The 27743-nt window shown below is 45.6% G+C and overlaps 1 protein-coding gene across 1 annotated transcript; it reads right to left on the reverse strand.

Moving 5' to 3' along the window:
* MRPL48 (mitochondrial ribosomal protein L48) lies at positions 1 to 27375 on the reverse strand. Its single transcript, XM_073612772.1, has 8 exons — positions 27226 to 27375; positions 27092 to 27144; positions 23672 to 23712; positions 18815 to 18903; positions 15139 to 15302; positions 10349 to 10451; positions 2588 to 2677; positions 1 to 322 (listed from the first exon to the last, which is right to left on the reverse strand). The coding sequence occupies exons 2-8, from the start codon at positions 27142 to 27144 to the stop codon at positions 248 to 250; spliced, it is 615 nt and encodes a 204-aa protein (XP_073468873.1). The 5' UTR covers positions 27226 to 27375; the 3' UTR covers positions 1 to 247.
* Between the last annotated feature and the right edge of the window lie 368 nt (positions 27376 to 27743).

A 27743-nucleotide genomic window follows, 5' to 3' on the forward strand; every position in this document is an offset into this window, starting at 1 on the left:
TCAACTTTCGAGTTATTCACTTTTATTTTTAAATATTACAAGTATTGTATAAAAAAAAAAGACTGTCATCCATAACAGTCATCCCATAGCAGCTCTGACCAGAGCCCAACATCACACACATTGGTATTAGTGTGGACCATTTTCTCCATTTCCCAGCTGTTCAGCAGAATTTCTGTTGCTCGGTGTATCCAGAGAGGTTCATTGGTGGTTCCAGGATTCTCCAGTCATATGCATTAGTAGGAGGGTCTCAGTTAATGGCAGCTTTCATCTTTTCCACATCTGGCCGAACTTTGAATCTTTTCAGGTAATCTGCCTCTGTATGCTGCGAAGATACAATAAAATAATGTCTGAGATATAGGAAAAAGGAAAGTAAATGGTCTATTAAAAGGGGATTTTTACTTTAAAAGAGACATTGTCACTTTGACCATTTAAAGGTGACCAGTTCTCTTGTAAGAACTAGCCCCCTCCCCATCCATCAGAGGAGGTTAACTCCTCCTTCCCTGTCAACTATCGGAGCCTGCAATTGGCCGATCAGGCCCAAGCACTGCATCTCGGGGGAGGAGCTCACAAGCTGCTTAAAGCGGAGTTCCGCCGATTTTTTATTTTTATTTTTTAAAGTCAGCAGCTACAAATACTGCAGCTGCTGACTTTTCAAATATGAACATTTACCTGTCCAGGGCGCCCGCGATGTCGGCACCCGAAGCCAATCTGTCCCTCGGCTCTTGGGTGGTGCTGCCGCCGCCATCTTTGGTAAGGGAATCAGAAAGTGAAGCCTTCGGCTTCACTTCCTGGTTCCCTAATGCGCATGCGCGACTCGCACTCCCACTGGCCCTTGCTGTCTCCTGGGACCCATGTTTCTCCCAGAAGACAGCAGGGGGGAGGGGACAGGAAGTGGCGTAGATACCCACGGGTGGCGTATCTATGCCCGGAAGTGGGAGCAAAATACCTGTATTAGACAGGTATCTGCTCCCCCCTCCAAGGTGCCAAATGTGACACCGGAGGGGGGGGAGGATTCCGAAATGCGGAAGTTCCATTTTTGGGTAGAACTCCGCTTTAAAGCCCAGAAGCACCAAGGGCTGTGCCCAACTGGTATAGCAGTGGGAGGAGGTTTTGTTTCTTCGAGAGAACCTGTCACTTTTCAACTTATCCCACAGCGTTGCTTTCTAAGAAAAGTTAATCACCGTGAAATAGACTCCCCTCCAGAGGTGGTTCTGGTCAGCTCAGTAGATTGCTTTAAAAAGGCCTGGATTCTTTCCTAAACGTACATAATATAACGGGGTACTGACATTTACAGGTAAAAGTTGATCCAGGGAACATCTGATTGCCTCTCGGGGGATCAGGAAGGAATTTTTTTTCTCCTGCTGTAGCAAATTGGATCATGCTTTGCTGGGGGTTTTCCCTCTTCCTCTGGATCTACTGTGGGTATAGGATTGTGTATATGGCATTTTATGATTTTTTTTTTTTTTTTTTTTTTATTGGCTGAACTGAATGGACTTTTTTCAACCTGACTAACTATAAAGAAAATTCTTCAGCCATAAAACTTTTCCTGTTAACAATGTTTTATACTTTAAAGTGTTTGTCAACCTATAAAGAAAAAAAATGGATCCTGTTCCTTTAAAGCATGAACAGCACAATGCTTGTGCTGTGTCATTTGGCCCCTTCTATCATCTAAAAATACCTGGCTGATCCTGCCTGGTTCTGCCCTCTCCCTGTAAACTGACCACGGTTTATCATGGCTGCTGAGCCCCGACATCGTGGTCAGTTTATATGCCTTCATCATCTGCAGCCCTTCTGTCCCCCCCCCCCCCCCCTATCCTCGCTGCCTGTCAGATCCTCCTCCCCTCCTGCCGCTATCGTAACTCAGTGTTCTTTTTACAATCCCCTCTGTATAGTATTATAGTAAATAATGTCCCCAGTGTATATGTTTTTACAAAAAAATAAGCCACTATATATCTTATTTTATAGCGCCGCTCACATGACCAGCCACCTCTTTCCTTCTCTCCTCCTCCAGGTTGATGCCAGTGGGGGATTCTCATCCCCATCCGCTATAGCTGTCAGATCGAGAGAGGTGGCCGGTCATGTGGGTGCCGAGCAGTGCTATAAAATAAGGTATATAGCGGCTTCTTTAGGAAAAATAATAAAAAAATACACACACTGGGGACATTAACTGTAACAGACGGGATTGTAAAAAGAACACCAAGTGGCTTAACAACCACTTTTAAGTTTAGATACACTTTACAGGGTACCCATACCAATTGCAGTCACTTTGCCCTGCTGACCCCCCTCCGGCCTGCTTGTTTGTCTCTGGGACTCTTATGGGAAGACTTACCCATTCTGTAGCTAAACTGGCCCTAAGCAGAATTCACACTGGTGCGGTTAATAGCGTTTTACTGCACTGTAAAAACGCCAGTCACTGCTAAACAGAGAAAAACTATTGTTTTCTCTGTGTCCTTTTCACACTGAAAACGCAGCATGGAGCTGTGCTGCAGTGATCAAATCTTACTTCATTACTGGTAGAAGTCAGCGGAGAGGTCATAACCATTCCATATGTTTAATAATGTTCATTATCTGAGATCAGTTCTCTTACCTGCTTGACCTGAAGCTGGACCCCTTCTGGCTGATTCATCATGAGGGCCTCCAGGATAATAGGGGCCAGTGTAGCCTTGAGGCCACTTACCTAAAGAAAAGACCACCGTGAATAGCCGACACCATCAATCAACACTTTACACATCAAACATATTTCCCTGTAAAATAGCCAATGACAGCAGATCACGGAAGTGGACAGAAGCTGGTTATCAGCTTTTTCCTCGCGCTGTCAGTGTGAAGAAAAGAAGAAAGCCATTAACTAGCTTCTGTTAGAGGAACATCGTTCCCACGGGGTGCACATCAGTGCTGCTAATTAGTGACCTTCAGTGCTGCTAATCAGTGCCCCCTATCAGTACCGCTAACCAGTGCCCACCAGTACCGCTAACCAGTGCCACCTATCAGTTCCGCCAACTAGTGCCACCTATCAGTACCGCTAACCAGTGCCCCCTATCAGTACCGCTAACCAGTGCCCCCTATCAGTACCGCTAACCAGTGCCACTTATCAGTTCCGCCTACTAGTGCAGCCTCATCAGCGCACATCAATGAAGTAGAAAAATTACCTGTTTGCAAAATTTTATAACAGAGTATGAAAAACTTTATTTTATTTTTTTATTTCAGTCTTTTTTTGGGTTTGTTTAGCAAAAAATAAAAAAGCCTGTGGTGATTAAATATCACCAAAAGAAAGCTCTGTGTGGAAAAAAAAAAAAAAAAAAGATAAAACTGTCATATGGATACAGTGTTGCATGACCGCACAATTCAAAGTCTGAGAGCGCTGAAAGCTGAAACTTGGCGAGGGCACTTGCCCAACAGGCAAGTGAAGTGGTTAGAGCCGGTTCACACAGGGGCGACTTGTCAGGCGACCTAGCCGCCTGACAAGTCGCCTCCCGCTCTGTACAATGAAACCGTTCTAATAGGAGCGACGCAAGGCGCTCCGACTTAGAAAAAGGTTCCTGTACTACTTTGGGGGCGACTTGCATAGACTTCTATACAGAAGTCATTTTGCAAGTCGCCGCGGAAGTCGTTTGCAGGTTGCCTCGCTGAGGCGACCTGCAAGTCGTGCTGCCCCTGTGTGAACCTGGGCTTAGAGTAAAAACACTGCAATTATGTGTTTAAAATACTTTTTTTTTTTTTATGTGCAGTTACCTGAAACTTTTTCAGTTGGTGACAGAGTCTCTGTTGAATTGCTTGGTAACACAAATTGCTAATCAGCCAATCACATGGCAGCATCGCAATGCATTTAGGCATCTAGACGCAGTGAAGATGACTTGCTGAAGTTCAAACCGAGCATCAGAATGTGGAAGAAAGGGGATTTAAGTGACTTTGAACGTGGCATGGTTTGTTGGTGTCAGACGGGCTGGTCTGAGCATTTCAAAAACTGCTGATCTACTGGGATTTTCACACACAACCATCTCTCGGGTTTATAGAGAATGGGCCGAAAAAGAGAAAATATCCAGTGAGCGGCAGTTGTGTGGAGGAAAATGCCTTGCTTGATGTCAGAGGAGAATGGGCAGACTGGTTCAATATGATAGGAAGGCAACAGTAACTCAAATAACCTCTCGTTACATCCAAGGTATGCAGAATACCATCTCTGAACGCACAACACATCGAAGTTTGAAGCAGATGGGCTACAGCAGCAGAAGACCACACCGGGTGCCACTCCTGTCCGCTAAGAACAGGAAACTGAGGCTACAATTCACACAGGATCACCAAAATTGGACAACAGAAGATTGGAAAAACGTTGCCTGGTCTGATGAGTCTCGATTTCAGCTGTGACATTCAGATGGTAGGATCAGAATTTGGTGTAAACAACATGAAATCATGGATCCATCCTGTCTTGTATCAATGGTTCAGGCTGGTGGTGGTGTAATGGTGGGGGGGATATTTTCTTGGCACACTTTAGGCCACTAAGTACCAATTGAGCATAGTTTAAACGCCACGGCCTACCCGAGTATTGTTGCTGACCATGTCCATCACAATGTCCTCCACAGTCACAAGATCTCAATCCAATAGAGCACCTTTGGGATGTGGTGGAACTGGAGATTGGCATCATGGATGTGCAGCTGACAAATCTGCAGCAACTCTGTGATGCTGTCATGTCACTATGGACCAAAATCTCTGAGGAACGTTTCCAACACCTTGTCGAATCTATTCCATGAAGAATGAAGGCAAAAGGGGGTCCAACCCAGGACTAGCAAGGTGTACCCAATAAAGTGGCCGGTGAGTGTATGTTTCTGGATTGTGGGAGGCAGGGAGAACATACAGACCTAATGCAGAGTGTGTTCTTGCTCTTAAAGCGGAGTTCCACCCAAAAGTTGAACTTCCGCTTATCTGTTTCCTCCCCCCCTCTCTGGTGCCACATTTGGCACCTTTCGGGGGGAGAGCAGGTACCTGTTTTTGAAAAGTACCCTGTCCCTACTTCCGCTGGACCTCGCCGTGGCGAGGCACCTCAAACGTTCGCCCGCCCCCCCCCCCTCCTCCTCCTCCTCCCCCCCCTGCTGCCGGGCCAGTAAGAGCGCAGCGTGCTTCACACATGTGCATTAGGGACCCAGCCGTGAAGCCGCAAGGTACCCTTGCCGGCAATGGCGGTGGCAGCACCCCACAGCTGGTGGAAACATTGGCTGCAGTGCCGACATCGCTGGACTCCAGGACAGGTAAGTGTCCTAATATTAAAAGTCAGCAGCTACAGTATGTGCAGCTGCTGACTTTCATTTTTGGAGGGGGGGGGGGGGGGGGGAGGCTGGAACACACTTTAACCACTTGACCACTGGGCACTTAAACCCCCTTAATAACCAGACCAATTTTCAGCTTTTGGTGCTCTCACATTTTGAATGACAATTACTCAGTCATGCAACACTGTATCTATATGAATTTTTTGTCCTTTTTTTCACACAAATAGAGCTTTCTTTTGGTGGTATTTAATCACCGCTGGGTTCTTTATTTTTTGCACTATAAAAGAAAAAAGACCGAAAAATCTGTAAAAAAAATAAATTTTTCTTCGTTTCTGTTATAAAATTTTGAAAATTAGTAATTTTTCTTCATATATTTTGGCCCAAATTTATACCGCTACATATCTTTGGTAAAAATAACCCAAATTAGTGTATATTATTTGGTCTTTGTGAAAGTTATAGCGTCCACAAGCTATGGTACCAATATCTGAAAATTGATCACACCTGAAGTACTGACGGCCTATCTCATTTCTTGAGGCCCTAACATGCCAGAAAAGTACAAATACCCCCCAAATGACCCCTTTTTGGAAAGAAGACATTTCAAGGTATTTAGAAAGATGCATGATGAGTTTTTTGAAGTTGTCATTTTTTCCCACAATTCTTTGCAAAATCAAGTTTTTTTTTTTTTTCTTTTTTTTTTTTTCACAAAATTGTCATATTAGCAGGTTATTTCTCACACACAGCATATGCATACCACAAATTACACCCCAAAACACATTCTGCTATTACTCCTGAGTATGGCGATACCACATGTGTGAGACTTTTACACAGCGTGGCCACATACAGAGGCCCAACATGCAGGGGAGCACCTTCAGGCGTTCTGGAGCACCCAGGCCAATTCTGACATTTCTCTCCTACATGTAAAAATCATCATTTATTTGCTAGAAAATTACATAGAACCCCAAAACATTATATATGTTTTTTTAGCAAAGACCCTAGAGAATACAATAGCGGTCATTGCAACTTTTTATCTCGCACGATATTTGCGCAGCAATTTTTGGAACGCGTTTTTTTTGGAAAAAAAACTGTTTTTTGCTTTAAAAAAAAACAAAACAGTAAGGTTAGCCCAATGTTTTTGCATAATATGAAAGATGAAGTTACGCCGAGTTAATAGATACCTAACATGTCACCTTTCAAAATTGCACACGCTTGTGGAATGGCGCCAAACTTCACCACTTAAAAATCCCCATAGGCGACGCTTTAAAATTTTTTACTGGTTACAAATTTTGAGTTACAGAGGAGGTCTAGGGCCAAAATTATTGCTCTCGCTCTACCGATCGCAGCGATACCTCACATGTGTGGTTTGAACACCGTTTTCATATGTGGGCGGGACTTACGTATGCGTTCGCTTCTGCATGCGAGCACACGGACAGGGGCGCTTTAAAAAAATTTTATTTTTTTTTATTGTTCATTTTACTTTATTTATTTTAGTTTGACACTTTTTTCCAAAAAAAAAAAATTTTTTGATCACTTTTATTCCTATTACAAGGAATGTAAACATCCCTTGTAATAGGAATATGGCATGACAGGTCCTCTTTACAGTGAGATATGGGGTCAATAAGACCCCACATCTCACCTCTAGGCTGTTCCTGAAATAAAAAAAAAAAAAAAAAAAAAAAAAAGATCCTGGCTTCGATCATAGCGGTGAGTCGGTAGAAGCACCGGAGGGCGGCGGGAGGGGGGGGCGTCCCCTCTCGCCTCCCGTAAGAACGATCAAGCAGTGTAACAGCCACTACGATCATTCTTATGGTGTAGGGAATCGCCGGCTGAAAAAGATGATATCTAAATGATGCCTGTAGCTGCACCCATCATTCAGATATCCCCGCACAAAGTCAAGGACGTCGTATGACGGAAGGCGGGAAGTGGTTAAAACGCTTTTTTTTTTTTTTAACACAAAGTTGTCCATTTATACAATATTTCTAACACATAACATGTACATACCAAAAATGACCCCCCAAAATAGATTCTCCTACTATTCCTGAGTACGGCGATACCACATGTGTGAGACTTCCACAGCCTGGCCACATACAGAGGCCGAGTACGGCTGAGCATGGCTGGGTATTGCAGAGTATCGCCGAGTATGACTGGGTATGGCAGAGTATGGCTGGGTATCACCGAGTATTGCAGAGTATGGCTGGGTATCACCGAGTATTGCAGAGTATGGCTGGGTATGGCAGAGTATTGCGGGTTATGGCAGAGTATTGCAGATTTTTGTGGGGTATTGCAGAGCATGGCTGGGTATGGCACAGTATGGCTGGGTATCACTGAGTATTGCAGAGTATGGCTGGGTATTGCGGGATATTTCAGGGTATTGCAGGGTATGGCAGAGTATTGCGGGGTATTGCAGGGTATGGCAGAGTATTGCGGGGTATGGCAGAGTATCGCAGGGTATGGCAAAGTATTGCGGGGTATGGCAGAGTATTGCGGGGTATGGCAGAGTATTGCGGGGTATGGCAGAGTATTGCGGGGTATTTCAGGGTATTGCGGGGTATGGCAGAGTATTTCGGGGTATGGCAGAGTATGGCAGAGTATTTCGGGGTATTGCAGGGTATGGCAGAGTATTTCGGGGTATTGCAGGGTATGGCAGAGTATTGTGGGGTGTTCCAGGGTATGGCAGAGTATTGCGGGGTATGGCAGAGTATTGCGGGGTATTGCAGGGTATGGCAGAGTATTGTGGGGTATTCCAGGGTATGGCAGAGTATTGTGGGGTATTCCAGGGTATGGCAGAGTATTGCGGGGTATGGCAGAGTATTGCGGGGTATGGCAGGGTATTGCGGGGTATTGCGGGATATTGCAGGGTATGGCAGAGTATTGCGGGGTATTGCAGGGTATGGCAGAGTATGGCAGAGTATTGCAGGGTATGGCAGGGTATGGCAGAGTATTGCGGGGTATTGCAGAGGGAATTGCAGAGTATTGCACAGCATTGCAGGGCATGCAGAGTAGTAGGGATGGCTGAGCATGGATGGATGGATGGCTGGATGTCACTGTGCAGCGCTGTGGGCACTACAGATGCAGCCCACAACGCTGCAGCCATCCATCCATCCGCCTCTTCGGTCACTGTGTACCGATCGGTACACAGGAGGGGAGGAGAGGGGGAGGAGAGGAACCGGCGTCATCAGATGACGCCGGTTTGTTTACATGTGATCGCTCCGTCATTTGACGGAGCGATCACATGGTAAACGGCCGCGATCAGCGGCCATTTACCGGGATCTGTGATGCGCCGGGTCCACACGGATGCTCTCGAGTGCGCGCCCTAGGGGGCGCGCGAGAGCAGAATTCTGGGAGGACGTCCCTGGACGTCCTCCCAGAGTTAAACAACCGCCCTGTAGCCGTCATTTGGCTATGGGCCGGTTGTTAAGTGGTTAAATACAAAAAAAAAAAAAAAAAAAAACTTACAATCCCGGTGCTTTAAGGCAAAAGTAAAAAAAAAAAAAAAAATAAAACTAAAAAAAAAAAAAAAAACAGCCACTTTCCTGTCCCATGATCCAGCGGTGTGCTTACCCCAGTCGGTTTCACCCGCTGTCTTCTTCCCTCGGTGCCGGCATCTTAACTACGGGCACCCAGCTGGGACAACATGCCAGGTGTTCACTGCAGCACTGCGCATCATGAATGGTGGATGCAGTCTGCTGGGACCTGTCAGTGTCCCAGCAGACTGCAGAGGGAGAGGGAGGAGAACTTCCCTTTCCAATCGCCTAGGCGGTCAGAAGTGGGAGTGGGTAACTCTCAAAATCAGGGGGGGGGGGGGGGCGACGCGCTCCCCCCTCCTCTGTTCTTTAAAAGTGCCAATTCTTTAAGAGGAGTGGGGGGACGAGTCCTTAAAGTTAAATGTCTTTTTGGGTGGAGATCCGCTTTAAGTTTTTGCCACATGCTGGTTAGGTAAATCACTAAGTTTCTTAGATCTCCCTTAAGGACTTCGTTCTCATCTCTGAACACCTGATCCCTACTGGATATTTAAAACATATTGCTGATAATTCAGAAGGAGGAGTGGGGATACCCCAAAGGCGGGCAGAAATTTTATCGGTGATGAAGTCCCCCCCCAAAAAATAAGGGTGACTGCTCGACAAATAAACTTCAACCGCCTCAATATCGGGCACTTTCACCCCTTTCCTGCCCAGGCCAATTTTCAGCTTTCAGCGCTGTCACACTTTGAATGACAACTGCGCAGTCATGCTATACTGTACCCGTATGAAATATTTATCATTTACTTCCCACAAATAGAGTTTTCTTTTAGTGGTATTTAATCACTGCTGGGTTTCTTTTTTTTTTTAAGAAAATTAAAAAAACAACTAAAAAAAAAAAAAGTTTTAGTTTGTCAGTAAATGTTGTAAAAAAGTCATTTTTCTCCTTCACTGATGTGCACTAATGAGGAGGCACCAACGGGGAGACGCTGCCCGCCGGGCACCGACCGGGAGACGCTACCCGCCGGGCACCGACCGAGAGACGCTACCCGCCGGGCACCGACCGAGAGACGCTACCCGCCGGGCACCGACCGAGAGACGCTACCCGCCGGGCACCGACCGAGAGACGCTACCCGCCGGGCACCGACCGAGAGACGCTACCCGCCGGGCACCGACCGAGAGACGCTACCCGCCGGGCACCGACCGAGAGACGCTACCCGCCGGGCACCGACCGAGAGACGCTACCCGCCGGGCACCGACCGAGAGACACTGGTGGGGCTACATTGATAATCATTGCCCTGATTACCTGTAAACTCTCTGCTGCGTGGAGATGCCGCTGATTGGTTCTCTTTGCCTCACACTGACAGAGTGTGAGGCGAGGGGAGCCGGAAAACGGTACTTCCGTGTTTACATGTGACCGGCTGTGATTGGGGTCACGCTGTCTCCTAGGAACAAAGCGCAACCCCGTGACAGCGGTGATCCTGCGGCGACGTCATATGATGCTGCCCCAGATCAAGAGGGGATCCCGCTGTCATTTTACTATACGGCGGGCGGGAGGTAGTTAAACAAGCTTCCTTGCTGGCCTGAGCCTTAAAGTCAAGTATTGTGCAACGAAAGTGGAAAAATGTCTCGGCTCACCTGGACGACTCTCTGGTGGGTGGAGAGAATGTAGTCGACGGCCATCTTGCTTCCGGAATCCTGCAGCAGCAAAACCTCTGTGCTCCTGGTCGGCAGGGCATAGCTGGTGAAACACATCAATAAAGGAGCTTTTATTGCAGAATACACAAAACCTACCTGCCAGCAATTTACACAAATAGATCATTAGAACCAAGCCATTACCTTCACAACGAGATGTGCCCACTGTGTGCTGTATGAACTGTATGTAGCCTCAGCTTACAGTATACAGTGCTGTGTTCTGGCAGCAGGATGGGGACTTCCTGTCTTAATCTCAAAAAAAAAAAAATTGAATGGGGCTCAGCCATTTACCAGGAGCTTTGCATTCTATGAATGAAGTCAGAAATTGTGACATCATCAGTCGGCCTCTCTGCCTCAGCCAAGCAGAGGAAGCTTCATTCCTAGAATACAAGTCACCCTGTGAATGGCAGAGCAGCACTCAGCCCGACTTGATTTTGTTTTGAGAACTGGACAGAAAGTCTTCCTTTCCTACTGCTGGAAGGCAGCGCTATATACTGTGTGTAGCTGTGACTACATACAATTTATACACTGCACAAATCTAGTAGTAATGGAAATTGTTCATTTGGACCAACTTGGTTGAAATAAACAAATTTAAACTTCACTAAAAGCCGAAGATCAGCTTTGAAGTGATTGTGTTTCATTTAAAAAAAAAAAAAAAAAAAAAAAAAAAGGACTTTACAAACATGTTATACTTGCCTGCTCCGTTTAGTGGTTTTGCGCAGGGCAGCCCAGATCCTCCTCTTCTCAGGTCCCTCTTCAGTGCTGCTGGCCTCTCCCTCCTGTTGAGTGCCCCCCACAGCAAGCAGCTTGCTATGGGGGCACCCGAGCTGAGCCACTGCTCTGTGTGCCCATTCAGACATGGGGCCGTGGCCCGGCACCGCCCTCTCTCTCTCTCCTCATTGGCTCATTGAATTTAGTTGACAGCAGCTTGAGCCAATGGCACCTCGCCGCCGTCTCAGCCAATCAGGAGGGAGAGTCTCAGGTAGCTGAGATACTCCTGCAACAATCCCTGGATTGAGATGGGCTCAGGTAAGTATTAGTGGGGGCTGTTGCACACAGAAGGCTTTTTTAATCCTAATACATAGAACACATTAAGATAAAAAAAAAAAAAAAAAAAAAAAAAACCTTCTGACTTTACAACCACTTTAAACCCTCAGACACCTAGGAGCTACAAAATGTAATCTCCATACCTGTAGAGTAGATGGTGATCACAGATATCTTAGAGCTACAAAAGTAATCCTCACACAGAGATGGCGACCATAGATATCTATAACAGCTACAAATCCGATCCCCACATCTGTACAGAGATGGCGATTATAGCTATCTATAGATGCTACCAATCCAATCCTCTCACCTGTAAAGAAATGGTGATCATGGATATCTACAAGAACTACAAATCCAATCCCTGCACCTGTACAGAGATGGGGATTACAGATATCTATAGGAGCTACAAATCTGATCCCTACACCTGTACAGGAGATGGTGATCAAGAATATTGAATACGAACTACAAATCCGATCCCTACACCTGTACAGGAGATGGTGATCAAGAATATTGAATAAGAACTACAAATCCGATCCCTACACCTGTACAGGAGATGGTGAGCAATGATATTGAATAAGAACTACAAATCTGATCCCTACACCTGTACAGGAGATGGTGAGCAATGATATTGAATAAGAACTACAAATCTGATCCCTACACCTGTACAGGAGATGGTGAGCAATGATATTGAATAAGAACTACAAATCTGATCCCTACACCTGTACAGGAGATGGTGAGCAATGATATTGAATAAGAACTACAAATCTGATCCCTACACCTGTACAGGAGATGGTGAGCAATGATATTGAATAAGAACTACAAATTTGATCCCTACACCTGTACATAGATGGGCATCATTGATATCTATACGAGCTACTGTACAATCTGATCCCCTCACCTGTACATAGATAGTGATCAAAGATATTTATAGGCGCTCCAAATCCGATCCCCACATGGGCATCATGGAACTCTAAAAAGGAGCTACAAATCCAATCCCCCCATCTGTACAAAGATGGTGATCATGGATTTCTATAAGAGCTACAAATCTGATCCCTACACCTGTATATAGATGGTGACCATGAATATCTTTAAAAACGACAAATCTGATCCCCACACCTATACATAGATGGGTATCATAGGCGCTACAAATCCAATCCTCACATCTGTACATAGTGATTATAGATATCTATAGGAGCTACAAATCCGATCCCCTCATCTGTAGAGATGGTGATCATGGATACCTATAAAAGCCTCGTACACACGGTGAGATTTTAGGATGAATGATTGTCCTTTTTTTTTTTTGCATGCTAGGCTCATATCGAAAATGAACCACATTTTTGTTATGTTTTTTTTTTTTTTTTTTCCACATTTTGTTATGTTACAGCCTTATTCCAAAATGGACTAAATCATGGATTTTCCTCAAGATTCTACAAACAATACCCCATAATGACAATGTGAAAGAAGTTTGTTTAAATATCTTTGCAAATTTTTAAAAACAAAAAAAAAAAAAAAAAATGAAAATAAATCCCATGTACATAAGTATTCACAGCTCAATACTTTGGTGAAGCTCCTTTGGCACCAATTACAGCCTCAAGTCTTTTTGAGTATGATGCTACAAGCTTGGCACAACTATTTTTGGGCAGTTTCTCACATTCTTCTTTGCAGGACCTCTCAAGCTCTATCAGGTTGGATGGGGAGCGTCTGTGCACAGCCATTTCCAGATCTCTCCAGAGATGTTCAATTGGGTTCAAGTCTGGGCTCTGGCTGGGTTCATGCAAGGACATTCACAGAGTTGCCACATAGCCACTCCTTTATTATCTTGGCTGTGTGATTAGGATCGTTGTCCTGTTGCAAGATGAACCTTTGCCCCAGTCTGAGGTCCAGAGCAGGTTTTCATCAAGGATGTCTCTGTACATTGCTGCATTCATCTTTCTCTCAATCCTGACTAGTCTCCCAGTTCCTGCTGCTGAAAAACATCCCCACAGCATGATGCTGCCACCACCATGCTTCACTGTAGGGATGGTATTGGCCAGGCGATGAGCAGTGCCCAATTTCCTCTGGATATGACGCTTGCCATTCAGGCCAAAGAGTTCAATCTTTGTTTCATCAGACCAGAGAATTTTGTTTCTCATAGTCTGAGAGTCCTTCAGGTACCTTTTGGCAAACTCCAGGCGGGCTGTCATGTGCCTTTTACTGAGGAGTGGCTTCCGTCTGGCCACTCTACTATACAGGCCTGATTGGTGGAGTGCTGCAGAGATGGTTGTTCTTCTGGAAGGTTCTCCTCTCTCCACAGAGAAATGCTGGAGCTCTGTCAGAGTGACCATCGGGTTCTTGGTCACCTCCCCGACTAAGACCCTTCTCACCCGATCGCTCAGTTTGGCCGGGCTGCCCGCTCTAGGAAGAGTCCTGGTGGTTCAAAACTTCTTCCATTTACAGATGATGGAAGCCACTGTGCTCATTAGGTCCTTCAATGCTTCAGAAAAGTTTCTGTACCCTTCCCCAGATCTGTGCCTCCATACAATCCTGTCTCCGAGGTCTACAGACAATTCCTTGGACTTCATGGCTTGGTTTGTGCTCTGACATGCACTGTTAACTGTGGGACCTTATATAGACAGGTGTGTGCCTTTCCAAATCATGGAGAATAAAAGAGGGGAGCACTCATAATGCCACATGCATAATTAAGGGGAAATAGGAAAGGATACTGATACAGTAAACAAAGGTCGGACTTTAAAGACATGAAAACAATGGAGAAGTAACAAAAATGATATACATAATATTTATTGAAAAAAGTTCATCATATAAAACACAGTGCACAAAAAAGATAAAAAACATGAAATTGATACAGTTTGTACAATGAGCCCTTGTGCGTCTACGCGTTTCGCCATTAGGCTTCTTCAGGACACGATCAAGGTTCAGAGACGTAACAGAAAAAGAAGAAAAGAGAGCAAATCTCACTATCCCAAAGGAGATATATTCCAATTAAAATCAGACATTTTACCCCCCCCCCCAGCAGCCGAGAAAGGGTTAAAGCAGCGCTATGTCGGTGGTATAGCCTCGCTGCCCCATTGATTTTAATGGACAGGAGCGGTGTATACACCGCTCCCAATATGCTGCAAGACTTTTTGTACTGTCCTGCAAGCGCACCGCTCCAGTGTGAAAGCCCTCGGGCTTTCACAATGGAGAGGAAGGAGCGGCTCTTTACAGGCGCCTCAGTGTGAAAGGGGTCTTATGTACATGGGATTTTTTATTAATACATTTGCAAAGATTTCAAAACAAACAACTTTCATGTTTTCATTATGGGGTACCGTTTGTAAAATTTTAAGGGAAATAAAGAATTTAATCCATTTTGGAATGAGTCTGTAACATAACAAAATGTGGAAAAAGTGAAGCGCTGTGAATACTTTTCGGATGCACTGTACGTGTGCATAAAAACACATAGGCTAACACAGAGGGGTATTTAAAAACGTCAAACACCTGTAAAACAGGCATTTGACAGCTGAAGTGTGCATGAGGCCTAAGAGATACAAGAGATACAAGAGATAATTCTGACCCCCATACAGAGATCGTGATCGTGGATAACTAGAAGTGCTACGGTTAGGATCCCCCCCCACACATATATACAGAGATGGTGGATACATAGGTCATTTTTGCTCTATGGAAGCCGTCAGCAGTGACCTCTGAGGACTCACCTCTCCTCCACAGTGACGGACATCTGGTTAAAGAATTTATGCATATACCGCACAAATCTTTCTACGTAGAGCATGTTGTGCCCGGTCACCTGGAAGTTCAGGGTGCCGTATTCATGGTCCGTCCCTTCTTTAATCTCCTTCTGCAGTCTACTTTTTCTTTTATCCTGGTGGGGAAAAAAAAATGTTAAAAACATTAAAGTGCGTCCAACAGCGATCACCGCAGGTAAATGCTGGCTGTGCAGAGAGCCGTGAATAGCTGCGGCCGTCAGCTACCCGTTGTGTGAATGAAGCCTAAAAGCCTGCTAAAGTTTGAATGGCCACCTGGACTATGTTGAAAACTAAAGAAGTTTAAAGGCTAGGTTCACCTGAAAAAATAAACAAAATGCACATATTTTTGCAGTAAAAAAAAAAAAAAAAAAATGTGCATTTATAATTTTTTTGTTTTACACATGAGCCCCCATGATTGAAAGAAATTAAGTCCAATGAATGAAAGGGGCAGGCCAGAGAGACAGTCAAGCTGGGATTGAAAGGGCTAGATGACGCTGGACATCCTCCTGCCAGGAAATAAAGGTGGGCTCTATCTGACTTGCTGCTGCTTCTAATGCACACTGTGAGAAGCTTGCATTGTGCAGTGAAATCAAAAGTAAGCCATTTTCGGTATAGGAGGCTGTGCAACTGTGCAAAATTGAAAGGGAAAGCCGGAGTTTAGTTTTAAAACCCTGATAAAGTCTGAGGCTCGGTTCACACTGGAATCAGCTGCGGATCGCACGGAAATGCCGTGCGTCACCCCATTTTCCAGTTCAGGGACGAATCAGGGCGGAATATTTGCCTGAATTTGGCCCTGAAACGGAGCCAAAGACGCACAGTGCCATATAAAATGGGTGACAAAGGATCACCGGGGATTATTGTAATTAAAGCTGCAGATTTTCAAAAGACTGATAAATGACTTATGAAATATATATATATATATATATATATATATATAGTGATTTCTTTTTTTACATAGTAGCATGAAAAGCCTTGTACCCAAAATCAGTAGATCACACAATAAAAAGCAATGCACGGGCTCCTGCAAACTTTTTCTGAATCCGCTGAAACGTAGGTCCATACCGCACTGCGGACGTTCTGTTACAGGGCTTCAGAAAGTCTCAATGGACTGCGAGTGCCGTCACATGACCACACTTGCGTTGCATCGAGAACTACACACACCGGCCATTATTAGGTACACCTGTTCAATTGCTTGGTAAAACAAATTGCTACTTAGCCAATCACATGGCAGAAACTCAATGCATTTAGGCATCTAGACGTGGTGAGGACCACTTGCTGAAGTTCAAACTGAGCATCAGAATGGGGAAGAAATAGGATATAAGTGTCTTCAAACGTGGCATGGTCGTTGGTGCCAGACGGGCTGGCCCGAGTATTTAAAAAAAACTGCTGATCTACAGGGATTTTCACACACAACCAGAGAACGGTCCAAAAAAAAAAAAAGAGAAAATATCCAGTGAGCGGCAGTTGTGTGCTTACTGGACACTTTCGCCCCATTTCGTGCCCAGGCCAATTTTCAGCTTTTAGCGCTGTCACATTTTGAATGACAATTGCGCGGTCATGCTACACTGTACCCAAATGACATTTTTATCATTTTCTTCATACAAATGGATTTTTCTTTTGGTGGTATTTAATCACCACTGGGTTTTTTATTTTTTGCTAAACAAACAAACAAAAAAAAAAAGATTGAAAATTGTAATGAAAAAAAAAAACAAAAAAAACAAAAATAAAAAACATTTTTATAGTTTGTTATAAAATTTTGCAAACAGGAAAATTTTCTCCTTCACTGATGAGGCTGCACTGATTGGCAGCACTGGTAGGTGGCATTGCTTAGCAGTACTAATGGGCACTGGTAGGTGGCACTGGTGGGCACTGCTTAGCAGCAGTGGCTGTCGGTGTGTGGGACCGATGCCCCTTTAAATGAGCTGGTAATCAGCTTGTTTTTTCTCCTCATGCTAAAAAAAAAAAAAAAAAAAATCAAACAAACAAATAACCGGCTTCTGTTTACATCACGTGATCAGCTGTCATTGGCTGACAGCTGATCGCGTGGAAAAGGGCCGAGAGCGACCCTTTACTCCATCTGTGATCAGCCGAGTCCCAAGAACTCGGCTGATCACAGAGCGTGCGCCGCACACGTGGGCAGCGGGAGGACGTCCATGTGCGCCCTCCTGGCAATTTAAGCCCGCGCTGTAGCCGTCTTTCAGCTATAGCGCGGGCTTCAAGTGGTTAAACGTGGGTAGAACATTAAACATGTTTAGAAAGATGTAATTGGCGTGTATGATGTTGACTGGAATGTCATCGGCTTTAGGTTCACAAAAAAAAGTTTAGAAGCGGATAGTTTGCTGCTTTCAGAGGAGGCCAAGCGCTGCCTTTGGACTCAACAACATTCTGTGCTACAGTTGCATACATGCTGGCCGATTAGCTGCGACCAGATTGTGCACAGCCATAACTCATGCAGAAACGCCAACCCTGAGAGCCCTTTCACACTGAGGTGCTTCAAAAACGCCCTAAAACGCCTTAGCGTTTTTACCGCGTTTTTTGGGGCGCCAGCGGTAAAATTACCGCAACGCTTCGGGCGTTTTAACGGCGTTATTGAAGCAAGGGCGTCGAAGAACAACCCCACCTCCCTACATGTAGATGCTCTCTTTTCTGCTTGCATGTTTACCTTTTTGTGAGATCATGTGACTTTTCTACAGCTCAGGGCGGATTATAGGCGCTATTCAGGCGTTTTTACAGTGCTTTCAATTTATTTTAATGGAGAGGAGCGTTTTTTAAGTGCTTTTAATGCCCAAAAGCTGCTCCAAAGATGCTGCTTGCAGGACTTTTCTCAACGACCCGACAGAGCAATGCCTCAGTGTGAAAGGGTCCATTGAGATGCATGGGGAGCGTTTTAATAGCGCTATTTTTAGCGCTAAAATGCCTCAGTGTGAGACCCCTTTCACACTGTGCCGCCCATAGCGTCGGCGGTAAAACGCCGCTATTTTTAGCTGCATTTTACCGTCAGATTTGCGGCGCATTTCAGCTGCTAGCGGGGGCGCTTTTAACCCCCGCTAGCAGCCGAGAAAGGGTTAAAACTGCCCGAAATAGCGGCGTTTTGCCAGCGTTATAGCCGTGCTGCCCCATTGATTTCAATGGAGAGCAGCGGTGGAGGAGCGGTAAACACACCGCTCCTTCTCCGCTCCAAACAGGCTGCTGGAAGGACTTTTTCTGCCAGCGCACCGCGCCCTTGGGCTTTCACACTGGAGACAATGGAGCAGCTGTTTGAGGGCGGATTTCAGGCGCTATTTTTAACGCTATAGCGCCTGCAAAACGTCCTCGGTGTGAAAGGGGTCTGAACCCCGGGTCAGCCGAGAGACTATCGACATCAGAAGAACATTTACATGAGAACAGCTGCAGGGTCGGCCATTGATTTGTACAGAAGACAAAATCTCACAGCCATTGGCTGACAGCTGCAGATGTTTGTAAACTTTGCCTGCACACGTTACGTGCAAATCAGTAGATTCTATCCAGGAACTGCTCCAAATTGCTGCTAAATTTTGATGTGAATGTAGCCTCAATCTGCTTTGATATTTAATGTTTGGTAAATGTAATGCTGCTTTTCTCCTGTAAGAAAACCAATTAAGCTCCTTACAACTTCGGGAGGCAGCAAGTGTCTGTATCTGCCGATGCCATGCGTAGGAAGTGCCCGGTAACATCTTTTACTGCTCTGATTCAGAAATCCTGAAATACATACAAAAAAAAAAAAAATGTTTACTGACATAGTATAATTTTATTTGAAATAAAATAACTTCAAGTAACATCAGAAATAAAAAGGCCTGTAACACAATACAAAAAAAATAAATAAATAATAATTCACACATTAATCCAATTTGCTGTGTAGTCTATGGTTGTCTTTTGCTGCAATTCTGGGCTAAAGGCAGATTAACCACTTAAAGTGATTTTAAAGAATAAAAAAACGATCCTTTACAAAATAACAAACATATCATACTTCCCTCCACTGTGCAGCTCGTTTTGCACAGAGTGGCCCCGAACATCTTCTTCTGGGGTCCCCCGGCGGCTCTCGAGGCTCCTCCCCGCATCAGATAACCCCCTAGAACAGGGGTCTCCAAACTATGGCCCTCCAGTTGTTGAGGAACTACAATTCCCATCATGCCTAGTCATGTCTGTAAATGTCAGAGTTTTACAATGTCTCATGGGATGTGTAGTTCCACAACAGCTGGAGGGCTGTAGTTTGGAGATCCCTGCCCTAGAAGAAGCACTCTCCGGGGGGGGTGTTACCTTGCGGTGTGCTCCCCAGTCCAGCGTATGCATCCACAAACACGAATTTCAGACTCGGCCCCGCCCCCTGCGTCATTGGATTTGATTGACAGCAGCGGGAGCCAATGGCTGTGCTGCTACCAATCTATCCAATCAAGAGCCGGGACCTGTGGAGAGAGGGACAGCATGTCCCCGCCGAGGAGGTGAAGGGGCTCAGGATTGCATTGGATGCATTAAGGTGAAAAATCCCCAAGGGTTTACAACCCCTTTAAGGACCGGGAGGATTTGCCCCCTCAATGACCAGGCCATTCGGCACTGCGTCACTTTAACTGACAATTGCGCCGTCATGCGACGTTGTACCCAAACAAAATTGACATCCTTTTTTTCCCCACAAATAGAGCTTTCTTTTGGTGGTATTTGACCTCTGCGGTTTTATTTTTTTGCGCTATAAAACAAAAAATAGAGTGACAATTTTGAAAGAAAAAAACAAAAAAAAACAAAATATACTTTTTAATTTTTGATAGAATAAATATCCCCCCAAAAAATGAAAAAAAAAAAACAAAAACAAAATTTCTTCCTCAGTTTAGGCCAATATGTATTCTTCTACATACTTTTGGAAAAAAAAAAAATGATATTGTATTGTATATTGATTGGTTTGCGAAAGGTATATCGTCTACAAAAATAGGAGGATAGATTATGGCATTTTTATTATTAATTTTTTTTACTAGTAATGGCAGTAATCAGCGATTTTTAGCGGGACTGCGCCATTGCGGTGGACAGATCGGACACTTTTTTGGGGCCATTGACATTTATACAGCGATCAGAGCTAAAAATAGCCACTGATTACTGTCATTGGCAGGGAAGGGGTTAACACTAAAGGGCGATCAAGGGGTTAAATGTGTGTCCTATGAAAGGGGGGGGGGGGGACTGGCTGGAGGGGAGAGAGAGCACGTGAGAGCGAGCGCGAGAGAGAGAGCGCGAGAGAGCGAGAGCGCGAACAGAGATTTGTCTGTTTACACCGACAGATCTCTGTTCTGTCTCTTTCAGGAGTGATCGTGGGTGGCCGGCGGACATCGCGGCCGCCGGACATCGCGGCCGCCGGGCGCGCACATCGGCTTTGTCATCGCATGCGTGCCCCCTAGAGCTCCTAAAGCACCCGACGTACCATGACAGCGATTCGCGCAGGGGAGCCAACCTGCCGCAGTATAACTGCAGCGGCTGGTCCTTAAGTGGTTAAACAAGTCTCTACATTTTGGTTAAGAGAGAAGCTTGGGGTTTTTTTTTTTTTTTAAAGAATCATACTTACCTAGGTGGATGCTGCATCCGTCCCCTATCGGCTCGAAGACTGAGAAATCAAACAGCGCTAATCGCTCGGGTCTCAATGCTTTGTGAGCAGAGAGCTGGTGACTTTCAGTCACTGTTCTCTGCTCTGCCCCCTCCCCCCGCCCCCACTAGAGCTGAGCTGTGGAAGGGGTGGGAGCGGCTGGCTCAGGCTCTCAGCGACCTGCTGAGAGGCTGAGCCAGGTGCCATATGGTCACGATTTTTCCCTTAGCCTGGACCAGCTCTGTGACATTAGCTGACTGAGAGTCTACAAACTTTGGTGTATGTACTGAAATTTACAGAGCTGTAGACGCTATACTGATAATGGTGGTGATTAGCGACTTATAGTGGGACTGTGATGGCGTAGCGGGCAATCTGGCGCTAACAGACACTGGCTGAGAGGGACACCAACGTCACTAGTGACCCTAATACAGTGATAATATTGTACATTGTGTCAATGACACCATTTGGGAAGGGGTTAACATCTAGGGGCAATAAAGGGTTTAACTGTGTGCCTAACAAGTGTAATATGTGCTGCTTTTACTTACGAAACAGGCAGATCAATGTTCTCTGCACCCAGGAGTTATGTGCGTGATTGGACACAGTCGATCAACAGCTTTCAACCAAACTCTTGCAATGTCCAAACACAGGATGAGTTGGCAGGCGGTGCCACAAACAGGCCCCAAACCCGGACAAAAGCCGATCACATATATGTAGGTGACTGTGCCTGCCGCCCACTCGCAGTTTATTTACTGTGAGCGATCAGCAGGTGGTTAAGGGAGGTCTGTACTGACCTGTCACTGTAAAAATGCCAATTCTCTTTGCATCACATTGACAGTTTAACTATCCTGCCAGCAAGCATGAAGATCAGGAGTTCCTGATATCACTGACTTCACGGATTGCATGCTTGTTCCTGGTCAGTGACTCAGTATTGAAATTGTAGATGCCCGGGAAACAAATAATAGGCTACAGTGAGGGAAAAAAAATTCTTTGATCCCCTGTCGATTTCGCATGTTTGCCCACTGACAATTAAACAGATCAGGTCTAAAAAAATTTTTAATGGTAGGTTTATTTTAACAGTGAGAGAAAAAAAAAAAAAAAAAAAAAATCTAGAAAACCGCATTTAAAAAAAGTTATAAATTGATTTGCATTTTAATGAGTGAAATAAGTATTTAATCCCCTATCAATCAGCAAGATTTCTGGCTCCCAGGTGTTTTCTATACAGGTAACGAGTTGAGATTAATAGCACTCTCTCAAAGGGAGTGCTCCTAATTTCAGCTTGTTACCTGTATAAAAGACACCTGTCCACAGAAGCAATCAATCAGATTCCAATGTCTCCACCAAGACCAAAGAGCTGTCCAAGGATGTCAGGGACAAGATTGTAGACCTACACAAGGCTGGAATGGGCTACAAGACCATCGCCAACCAGCTTGGTGAGAGGGTGACAACAGTTGGTGCGATTATTCGCAAATGGAAGACACACAAAATAACTGTCAGTCTCCCTCCGTCTGGGGCTCCATGTAAGATCTCACCTCGTGGAGTTTCAATGAACATGAGAACGGTGAGAAATCAGCCCAGAAATACACGGGAGAATCTTGTCAATGATCTCAAGGCAGCTGGGACCATAGTCACCAAGAAAACAACTGGTAACACACTACACCGTGGAGGACTGAAATCCTGCAGCGCCCGCAAAGCCCACCTGCTCAAGTAAACACATGTACAGACCCGTCTGAAGTTTGCTAATGAACATCTGAATGATTCGGAGGAGAACTGGGTGAAAGTGTTGTGGTCAGATGAGACCAAAATCCAGCTCTTTGGCATCAACTCAACTCGCCGTGTTTGGAGGAGGAGGAATGCTGCCTATGACCCCAAGAACACCATCCCCACCATCATACATGGAGGTGGAAACATTATGCTTTGGGGGTGTTTTTCTGCTAAGGGGACAGGACAACTTCACCGCATCAAAGAGACGATGGACGGGGCCATGTACCATCAGATCTTGGGCGAGAACCTCCTTCCCTCAGCCAGTGCATTGAAAATGGATCCTGGATGGGTCTTCCAGCATGACAATGACCCAAAACGCACAGCCAAGGCAACAAAGGAGTGGCTCAAGAAGAAGCACATTAGGGTCCTGGAGTGGCCTAGCCAGTCTCCAGACCTTAATCCCAAAGTTACCCAAGTTACCAAACGTCAGCCTTGAAACCTTAAGGACTTGGAGAGGATCTGCAAAGAGGAGTGGGACAAAATCCCTCCTGAGATGTGTGCAAACCTGGTGGCCAACTATAAGAAACGTCTGACCTCTGTGATTGCCAACAAGAGTTTTGCCACCAAGTACTGAGTCATGTTTTGCCAAAGGGGTCAAATACTTTTTTCACTCAACGCAAATCAATTTGTAACTTTTTTTGAAATGCGTTTTTATGGATATTTTTGTCTTTATTCTGTCTCTCATTGTTAAAATAAACCGACCATTAAAATTATAGACTGATCATTTCTTTGTCAAATGTACATACTGATACGGATCAAATACTTTTTTCCCTCTCTGTATTGCTCTTTGCATCACATTGACAGTTTAAACAAGCAAGCATATATGAGGATCAGGAGTTCCTGGTATCACTGACTTCACTGACTGCATGCTTGTTCCTGGTCAGTGACTCAGTATTGAAATTTAAGATGCCCAGGAAACAGATATTTTCAGAAGGGCGAGCAATAATAGTCTAAGTGAAAGTGACCATTCTCTCTGCACTGCTGGTGATTTGGCCATTGGCAAGTTGCTACCAGTGACCAGATGTGTAGTGTGACACGGGCCTCAGAGATGCCACATCCTGAAGAGGAGAGGGGAACGTCTGACATTATTCCAGGCTGGAAGTCCCTGCAATACACAGACTCATATCATTTCATCATAGAACTCACCCAGATCTCGGCATAGGAGACCACTGCTGCCTGCAATCCGACTGCAAAACAAATAAAATACATATTATTATCACTACTACAAGTATTTATAGTGCAAACAATTTACATAGCCCTTTACATGTATTAGATTCACAAGAGTCCAGGATTAGGGCCAATTTAAAATAGCAGCCAATGAAACTAACATGTAGAAGAAAACGAACTGCAGGGCACTGAGGTCAGTATCAAATAACATTTATTAAAATAAGCAGCACACTTACACTGAAGTTAGCATGAAAAAGCATTAGTAGGGAACACCTGAGGCCAAGCAGCTGTGATCAGTGTGAGGCTGTAGGCGTAGGATGACAGCTGTCAAAATGCCTGGTGAATGTCAGGAGAGCGAATGTGCATACCCCTCGCCCAACATTCACCAGGCATTTTGACAGCTGTCATCCTTGTGTGCAACTGAGAAAGCCGTCGCTATTATCCATACCTTGGAGCTGATTGGCTTCCTGTCATCCTCGGTCTCTGTTTGCACAGTGAGGCCTACAGCCTCACACTGATCACAGCTGCTTGGTCTCAGGAGTTCTCTATCCATGCTAACTTCAATGTAAGTGTGCTGCTTATTTTAATAAAGTGAATTTTATTTGATACTGACCTCAGCGCCCTGCTGTTCGTTTTCATCTACATTGAGGTGATCCTACCCATATCTTCTACAGAAGCTGCAGAGGTTCCAGTCTGGGTCCCTTCTCCTGATCATCCATCCAGTTGCCTCATCCCTTCCTCTACTCTGTTGATGGTCTACAGATGAAAGCTCCATAGACGAAGTGACTCTGCACTTCTCACAGGAGCGGTGTCTCTGCTGTATACTTGTACACTCTTTGGAATTTGCTATAATGAAACTTCCAGCATGTCTTCGGAGTGTGGGAGGAAACCCGCAACACAAGGAGGAAATGCCAGCTCCATGCAGGTCGTGTCCTGAACGGTACTGGGACCGAGGTCCAGTGCTGCAAGGCAAGACGCCCTAAACCTCAGAGTAACAGGTCACAGAAACCAGGGAGAATTTTGTTGCCTGAAATTGTCCAAGTCTGAGCAAAAGAGTTAGTTTGCTAATTAAAAGTCAGAACTCTTCTTTATATTCGGTCTGATAGTAAACATGTACAGCGCCTACAGCAGGAGGACAAATGGGATATGTAATGGCCTCTAGGAGGAGACGCTAACAGTTGTAGTCTCTAGAATTACAGGTAAGAGATTTGCTGGGCATTCTACTCCTTTACATAAGAATACATAGAAGACATGCTGGGAGTCGTAGTGTCCTGTAGGAGGATAGATGAGGACATGCTGGGAGTCGTAGTGTCCTGTAAGAGGATAGATGAGGACATGCTGGGAGTCGTAGTGTCCTGTAAGAGGATAGATGAGGACATGCTGGGAGTTGTAGTGTCCTGCAGGAGGATAGATGAGGACATGCTGGGAGTCGTAGTGTCCTGCAGGAGGATAGATGGGGACATGCTGGAAGTCGTAGTGTCCTGCAGGAGGATAGATGAGGACATGCTGGGAGTTGTAGTGTCCTGCAGGAGGATAGATGAGGACATGCTGGGAGTTGTAGTGTCCTGCAGGAGGATAGATGGGGACATGCTGGGAGTTGTAGTGCCCTGTAGGAGGATAGATGGATCGTGCTGGGAGTTGTAGTGTCCTGTAGGATAGATGGGGACATGCTGGGAGTTGTAGTGTCCTGTAGGATAGATGGGGACATGCTGGGAGTTGTAGTGTCCTGTAGGATAGATGGGGACAAGCTGGGAGTTGTAGTGTCCTGTAGGATAGATGGGGACATGCTGGGAGTTGTAGTGTCCTGGAGGATAGATGAAGACATGCTGGGAGTTGTAGTGTCCTGTAGGAGGATAGATGAAGACATGCTGGGAGTTGTAGTGTCCTGTAGGAGGATAGATGAAGACATGCTGGGAGTTGTAGTGTCCTGTAGGAGGATAGATGAAGACATGCTGGGAGTTGTATTGTCCTGTGGGATAGATGAGGACATGCTGGGAGTTGTAGTGTCCTGTAGGATAGATGAGGACATGCTGGGAGTTGTAGTGTCCTGTAGGAGGATAGATGGGGACATGCTGGGAGTTGTAGTGTCCTGTAGGAGGATAGATGAGGACATGCTGGGAGTTGTAGTGTCCTGTAGGAGGATAGATGGGGACACGCTGGAAGTTGTAGTGTCCTGTAGGAGGATAGATGAGGACATGCTGGGAGTTGTAGTGTCCTGTAGGAGGATAGATGAGGACATGCTGGGAGTTGTAGTGTCCTGTAGGAGGATAGATGAGGACATGCTGGGAGTTGTAGTGCCCTGTAGGAGGATAGATGGGGTGATGCTGGGAGTTGTAGTGTCCTGTAGGATAGATGAGGACATGCTGGGAGTTGTAGTGTCCTGTAGGAGGATAGATGGGGACATGCTGGGAGTTGTAGTGTTATGTATGATAATAGATGAGGACATGCTGGGGGTTGTAGTGTCCTGTAGGAGGATAGATGAGGACATGCTGGGAGTTGTAGTGCCCTGTAGGAGGATAGATGGGGTGATGCTGGGAGTTGTAGTGTCCTGTAGGATAGATGAGGACATGCTGGGAGTTGTAGTGTCCTGTAGGAGGATAGATGAGGACATGCTGGGAGTTGTAGTGTCCTGTAGGAGGATAGATGGGGACATGCTGGGAGTTGTAGTGTCCTGTAGGAGGATAGATGGGGACATGCTGGGAGTTGTAGTGTCCTGTAGGAGGATAGATGGGGACATGCTGGGAGTTGTAGTGTTATGTATGATAATAGATGAGGACATGCTGGGGGTTGTAGTGTCCTGTAGGATAGATAGGGACATGCTGGGAGTTGTAGTGTCCTGTAGGAGGATAGATGAGGACATGCTGGGAGTTGTAGTGTCCTGTAGGAGGATAGATGAGGACATGCTGGGAGTTGTAGTGCCCTGTAGGAGGATAGATGGGGTGATGCTGGGAGTTGTAGTGTCCTGTAGGATAGATGAGGACATGCTGGGAGTTGTAGTGTCCTGTAGGAGGATAGATGAGGACATGCTGGGAGTTGTAGTGTCCTGTAGGAGGATAGATGGGGACATGCTGGGAGTTGTAGTGTCCTGTAGGAGGATAGATGGGGACATGCTGGGAGTTGTAGTGTCCTGTAGGAGGATAGATGGGGACATGCTGGGAGTTGTAGTGTTATGTATGATAATAGATGAGGACATGCTGGGGGTTGTAGTGTCCTGTAGGATAGATAGGGACATGCTGGGAGTTGTAGTGTCCTGTAGGAGGATAGATGAGGATATGCTGGGAGTTGTAGTGATATGTATGATAATAGAGGAGGGTAATGCTGGGAGTTGTAGTGTTATGTATGATAATAGAGGAGGAAATGCTGGGAGTTGTAGTTGTCAGTGATGACAGGTTCTCTTACCAGCTCAGGGCAGCCATATATCTGATCAGAGTCTCCCCTCCTACCGGTAACATCTGGGGGGACAGAGAGAGATCAGAGCCCGCACCCCAATACTCCCATGCCCCTCTCCCTCCCCCAGCCATGACATTCATTACCTACTACCCGCTCTGTGCTTTTCACCTTCTCACCGCATGGGGGACGGAATAGTGCGGAGCACACGGTGTGCACCTAGAAATCCTTCCCCCCGACCCGCATCAACGTTCCGCCTCACCCCGAGACACATAGAGGCGGAGTGTCTGCATCCTCCTCAGTGTATGTGCCGGGGAGGCGTAGATATTGGCTGATCGGGCGCCACCTTGCGGCCACAAAGCAGTACTGCACCCACTATAAATTACAACAGATAGTATGTATTATTTCATGACGAGGCGCCACCTTGTGGCCACAGTGTAGTACTGCACCCACTATAAATTACAACAGAAACTATAAATTATTGTTTGATGATGGGGCACCACCAAGCGGGCACAGTGCAGTACTGCACCCACTATATATTACACCTACTATGTATTATTGCCGGTTGGGGCGCCACATGGCGGCCACAGTGCGGTACTACAGCAACTATAAATTACAACAGATAGTATGTATTATTTGCTGATGGAGCTCCACCTTATGGACA

The sequence above is a fragment of the Aquarana catesbeiana genome, linkage group LG02, assembly GCF_042186555.1.
Source record: "Aquarana catesbeiana isolate 2022-GZ linkage group LG02, ASM4218655v1, whole genome shotgun sequence".
Lineage (NCBI taxonomy): Eukaryota > Metazoa > Chordata > Amphibia > Anura > Ranidae > Aquarana > Aquarana catesbeiana.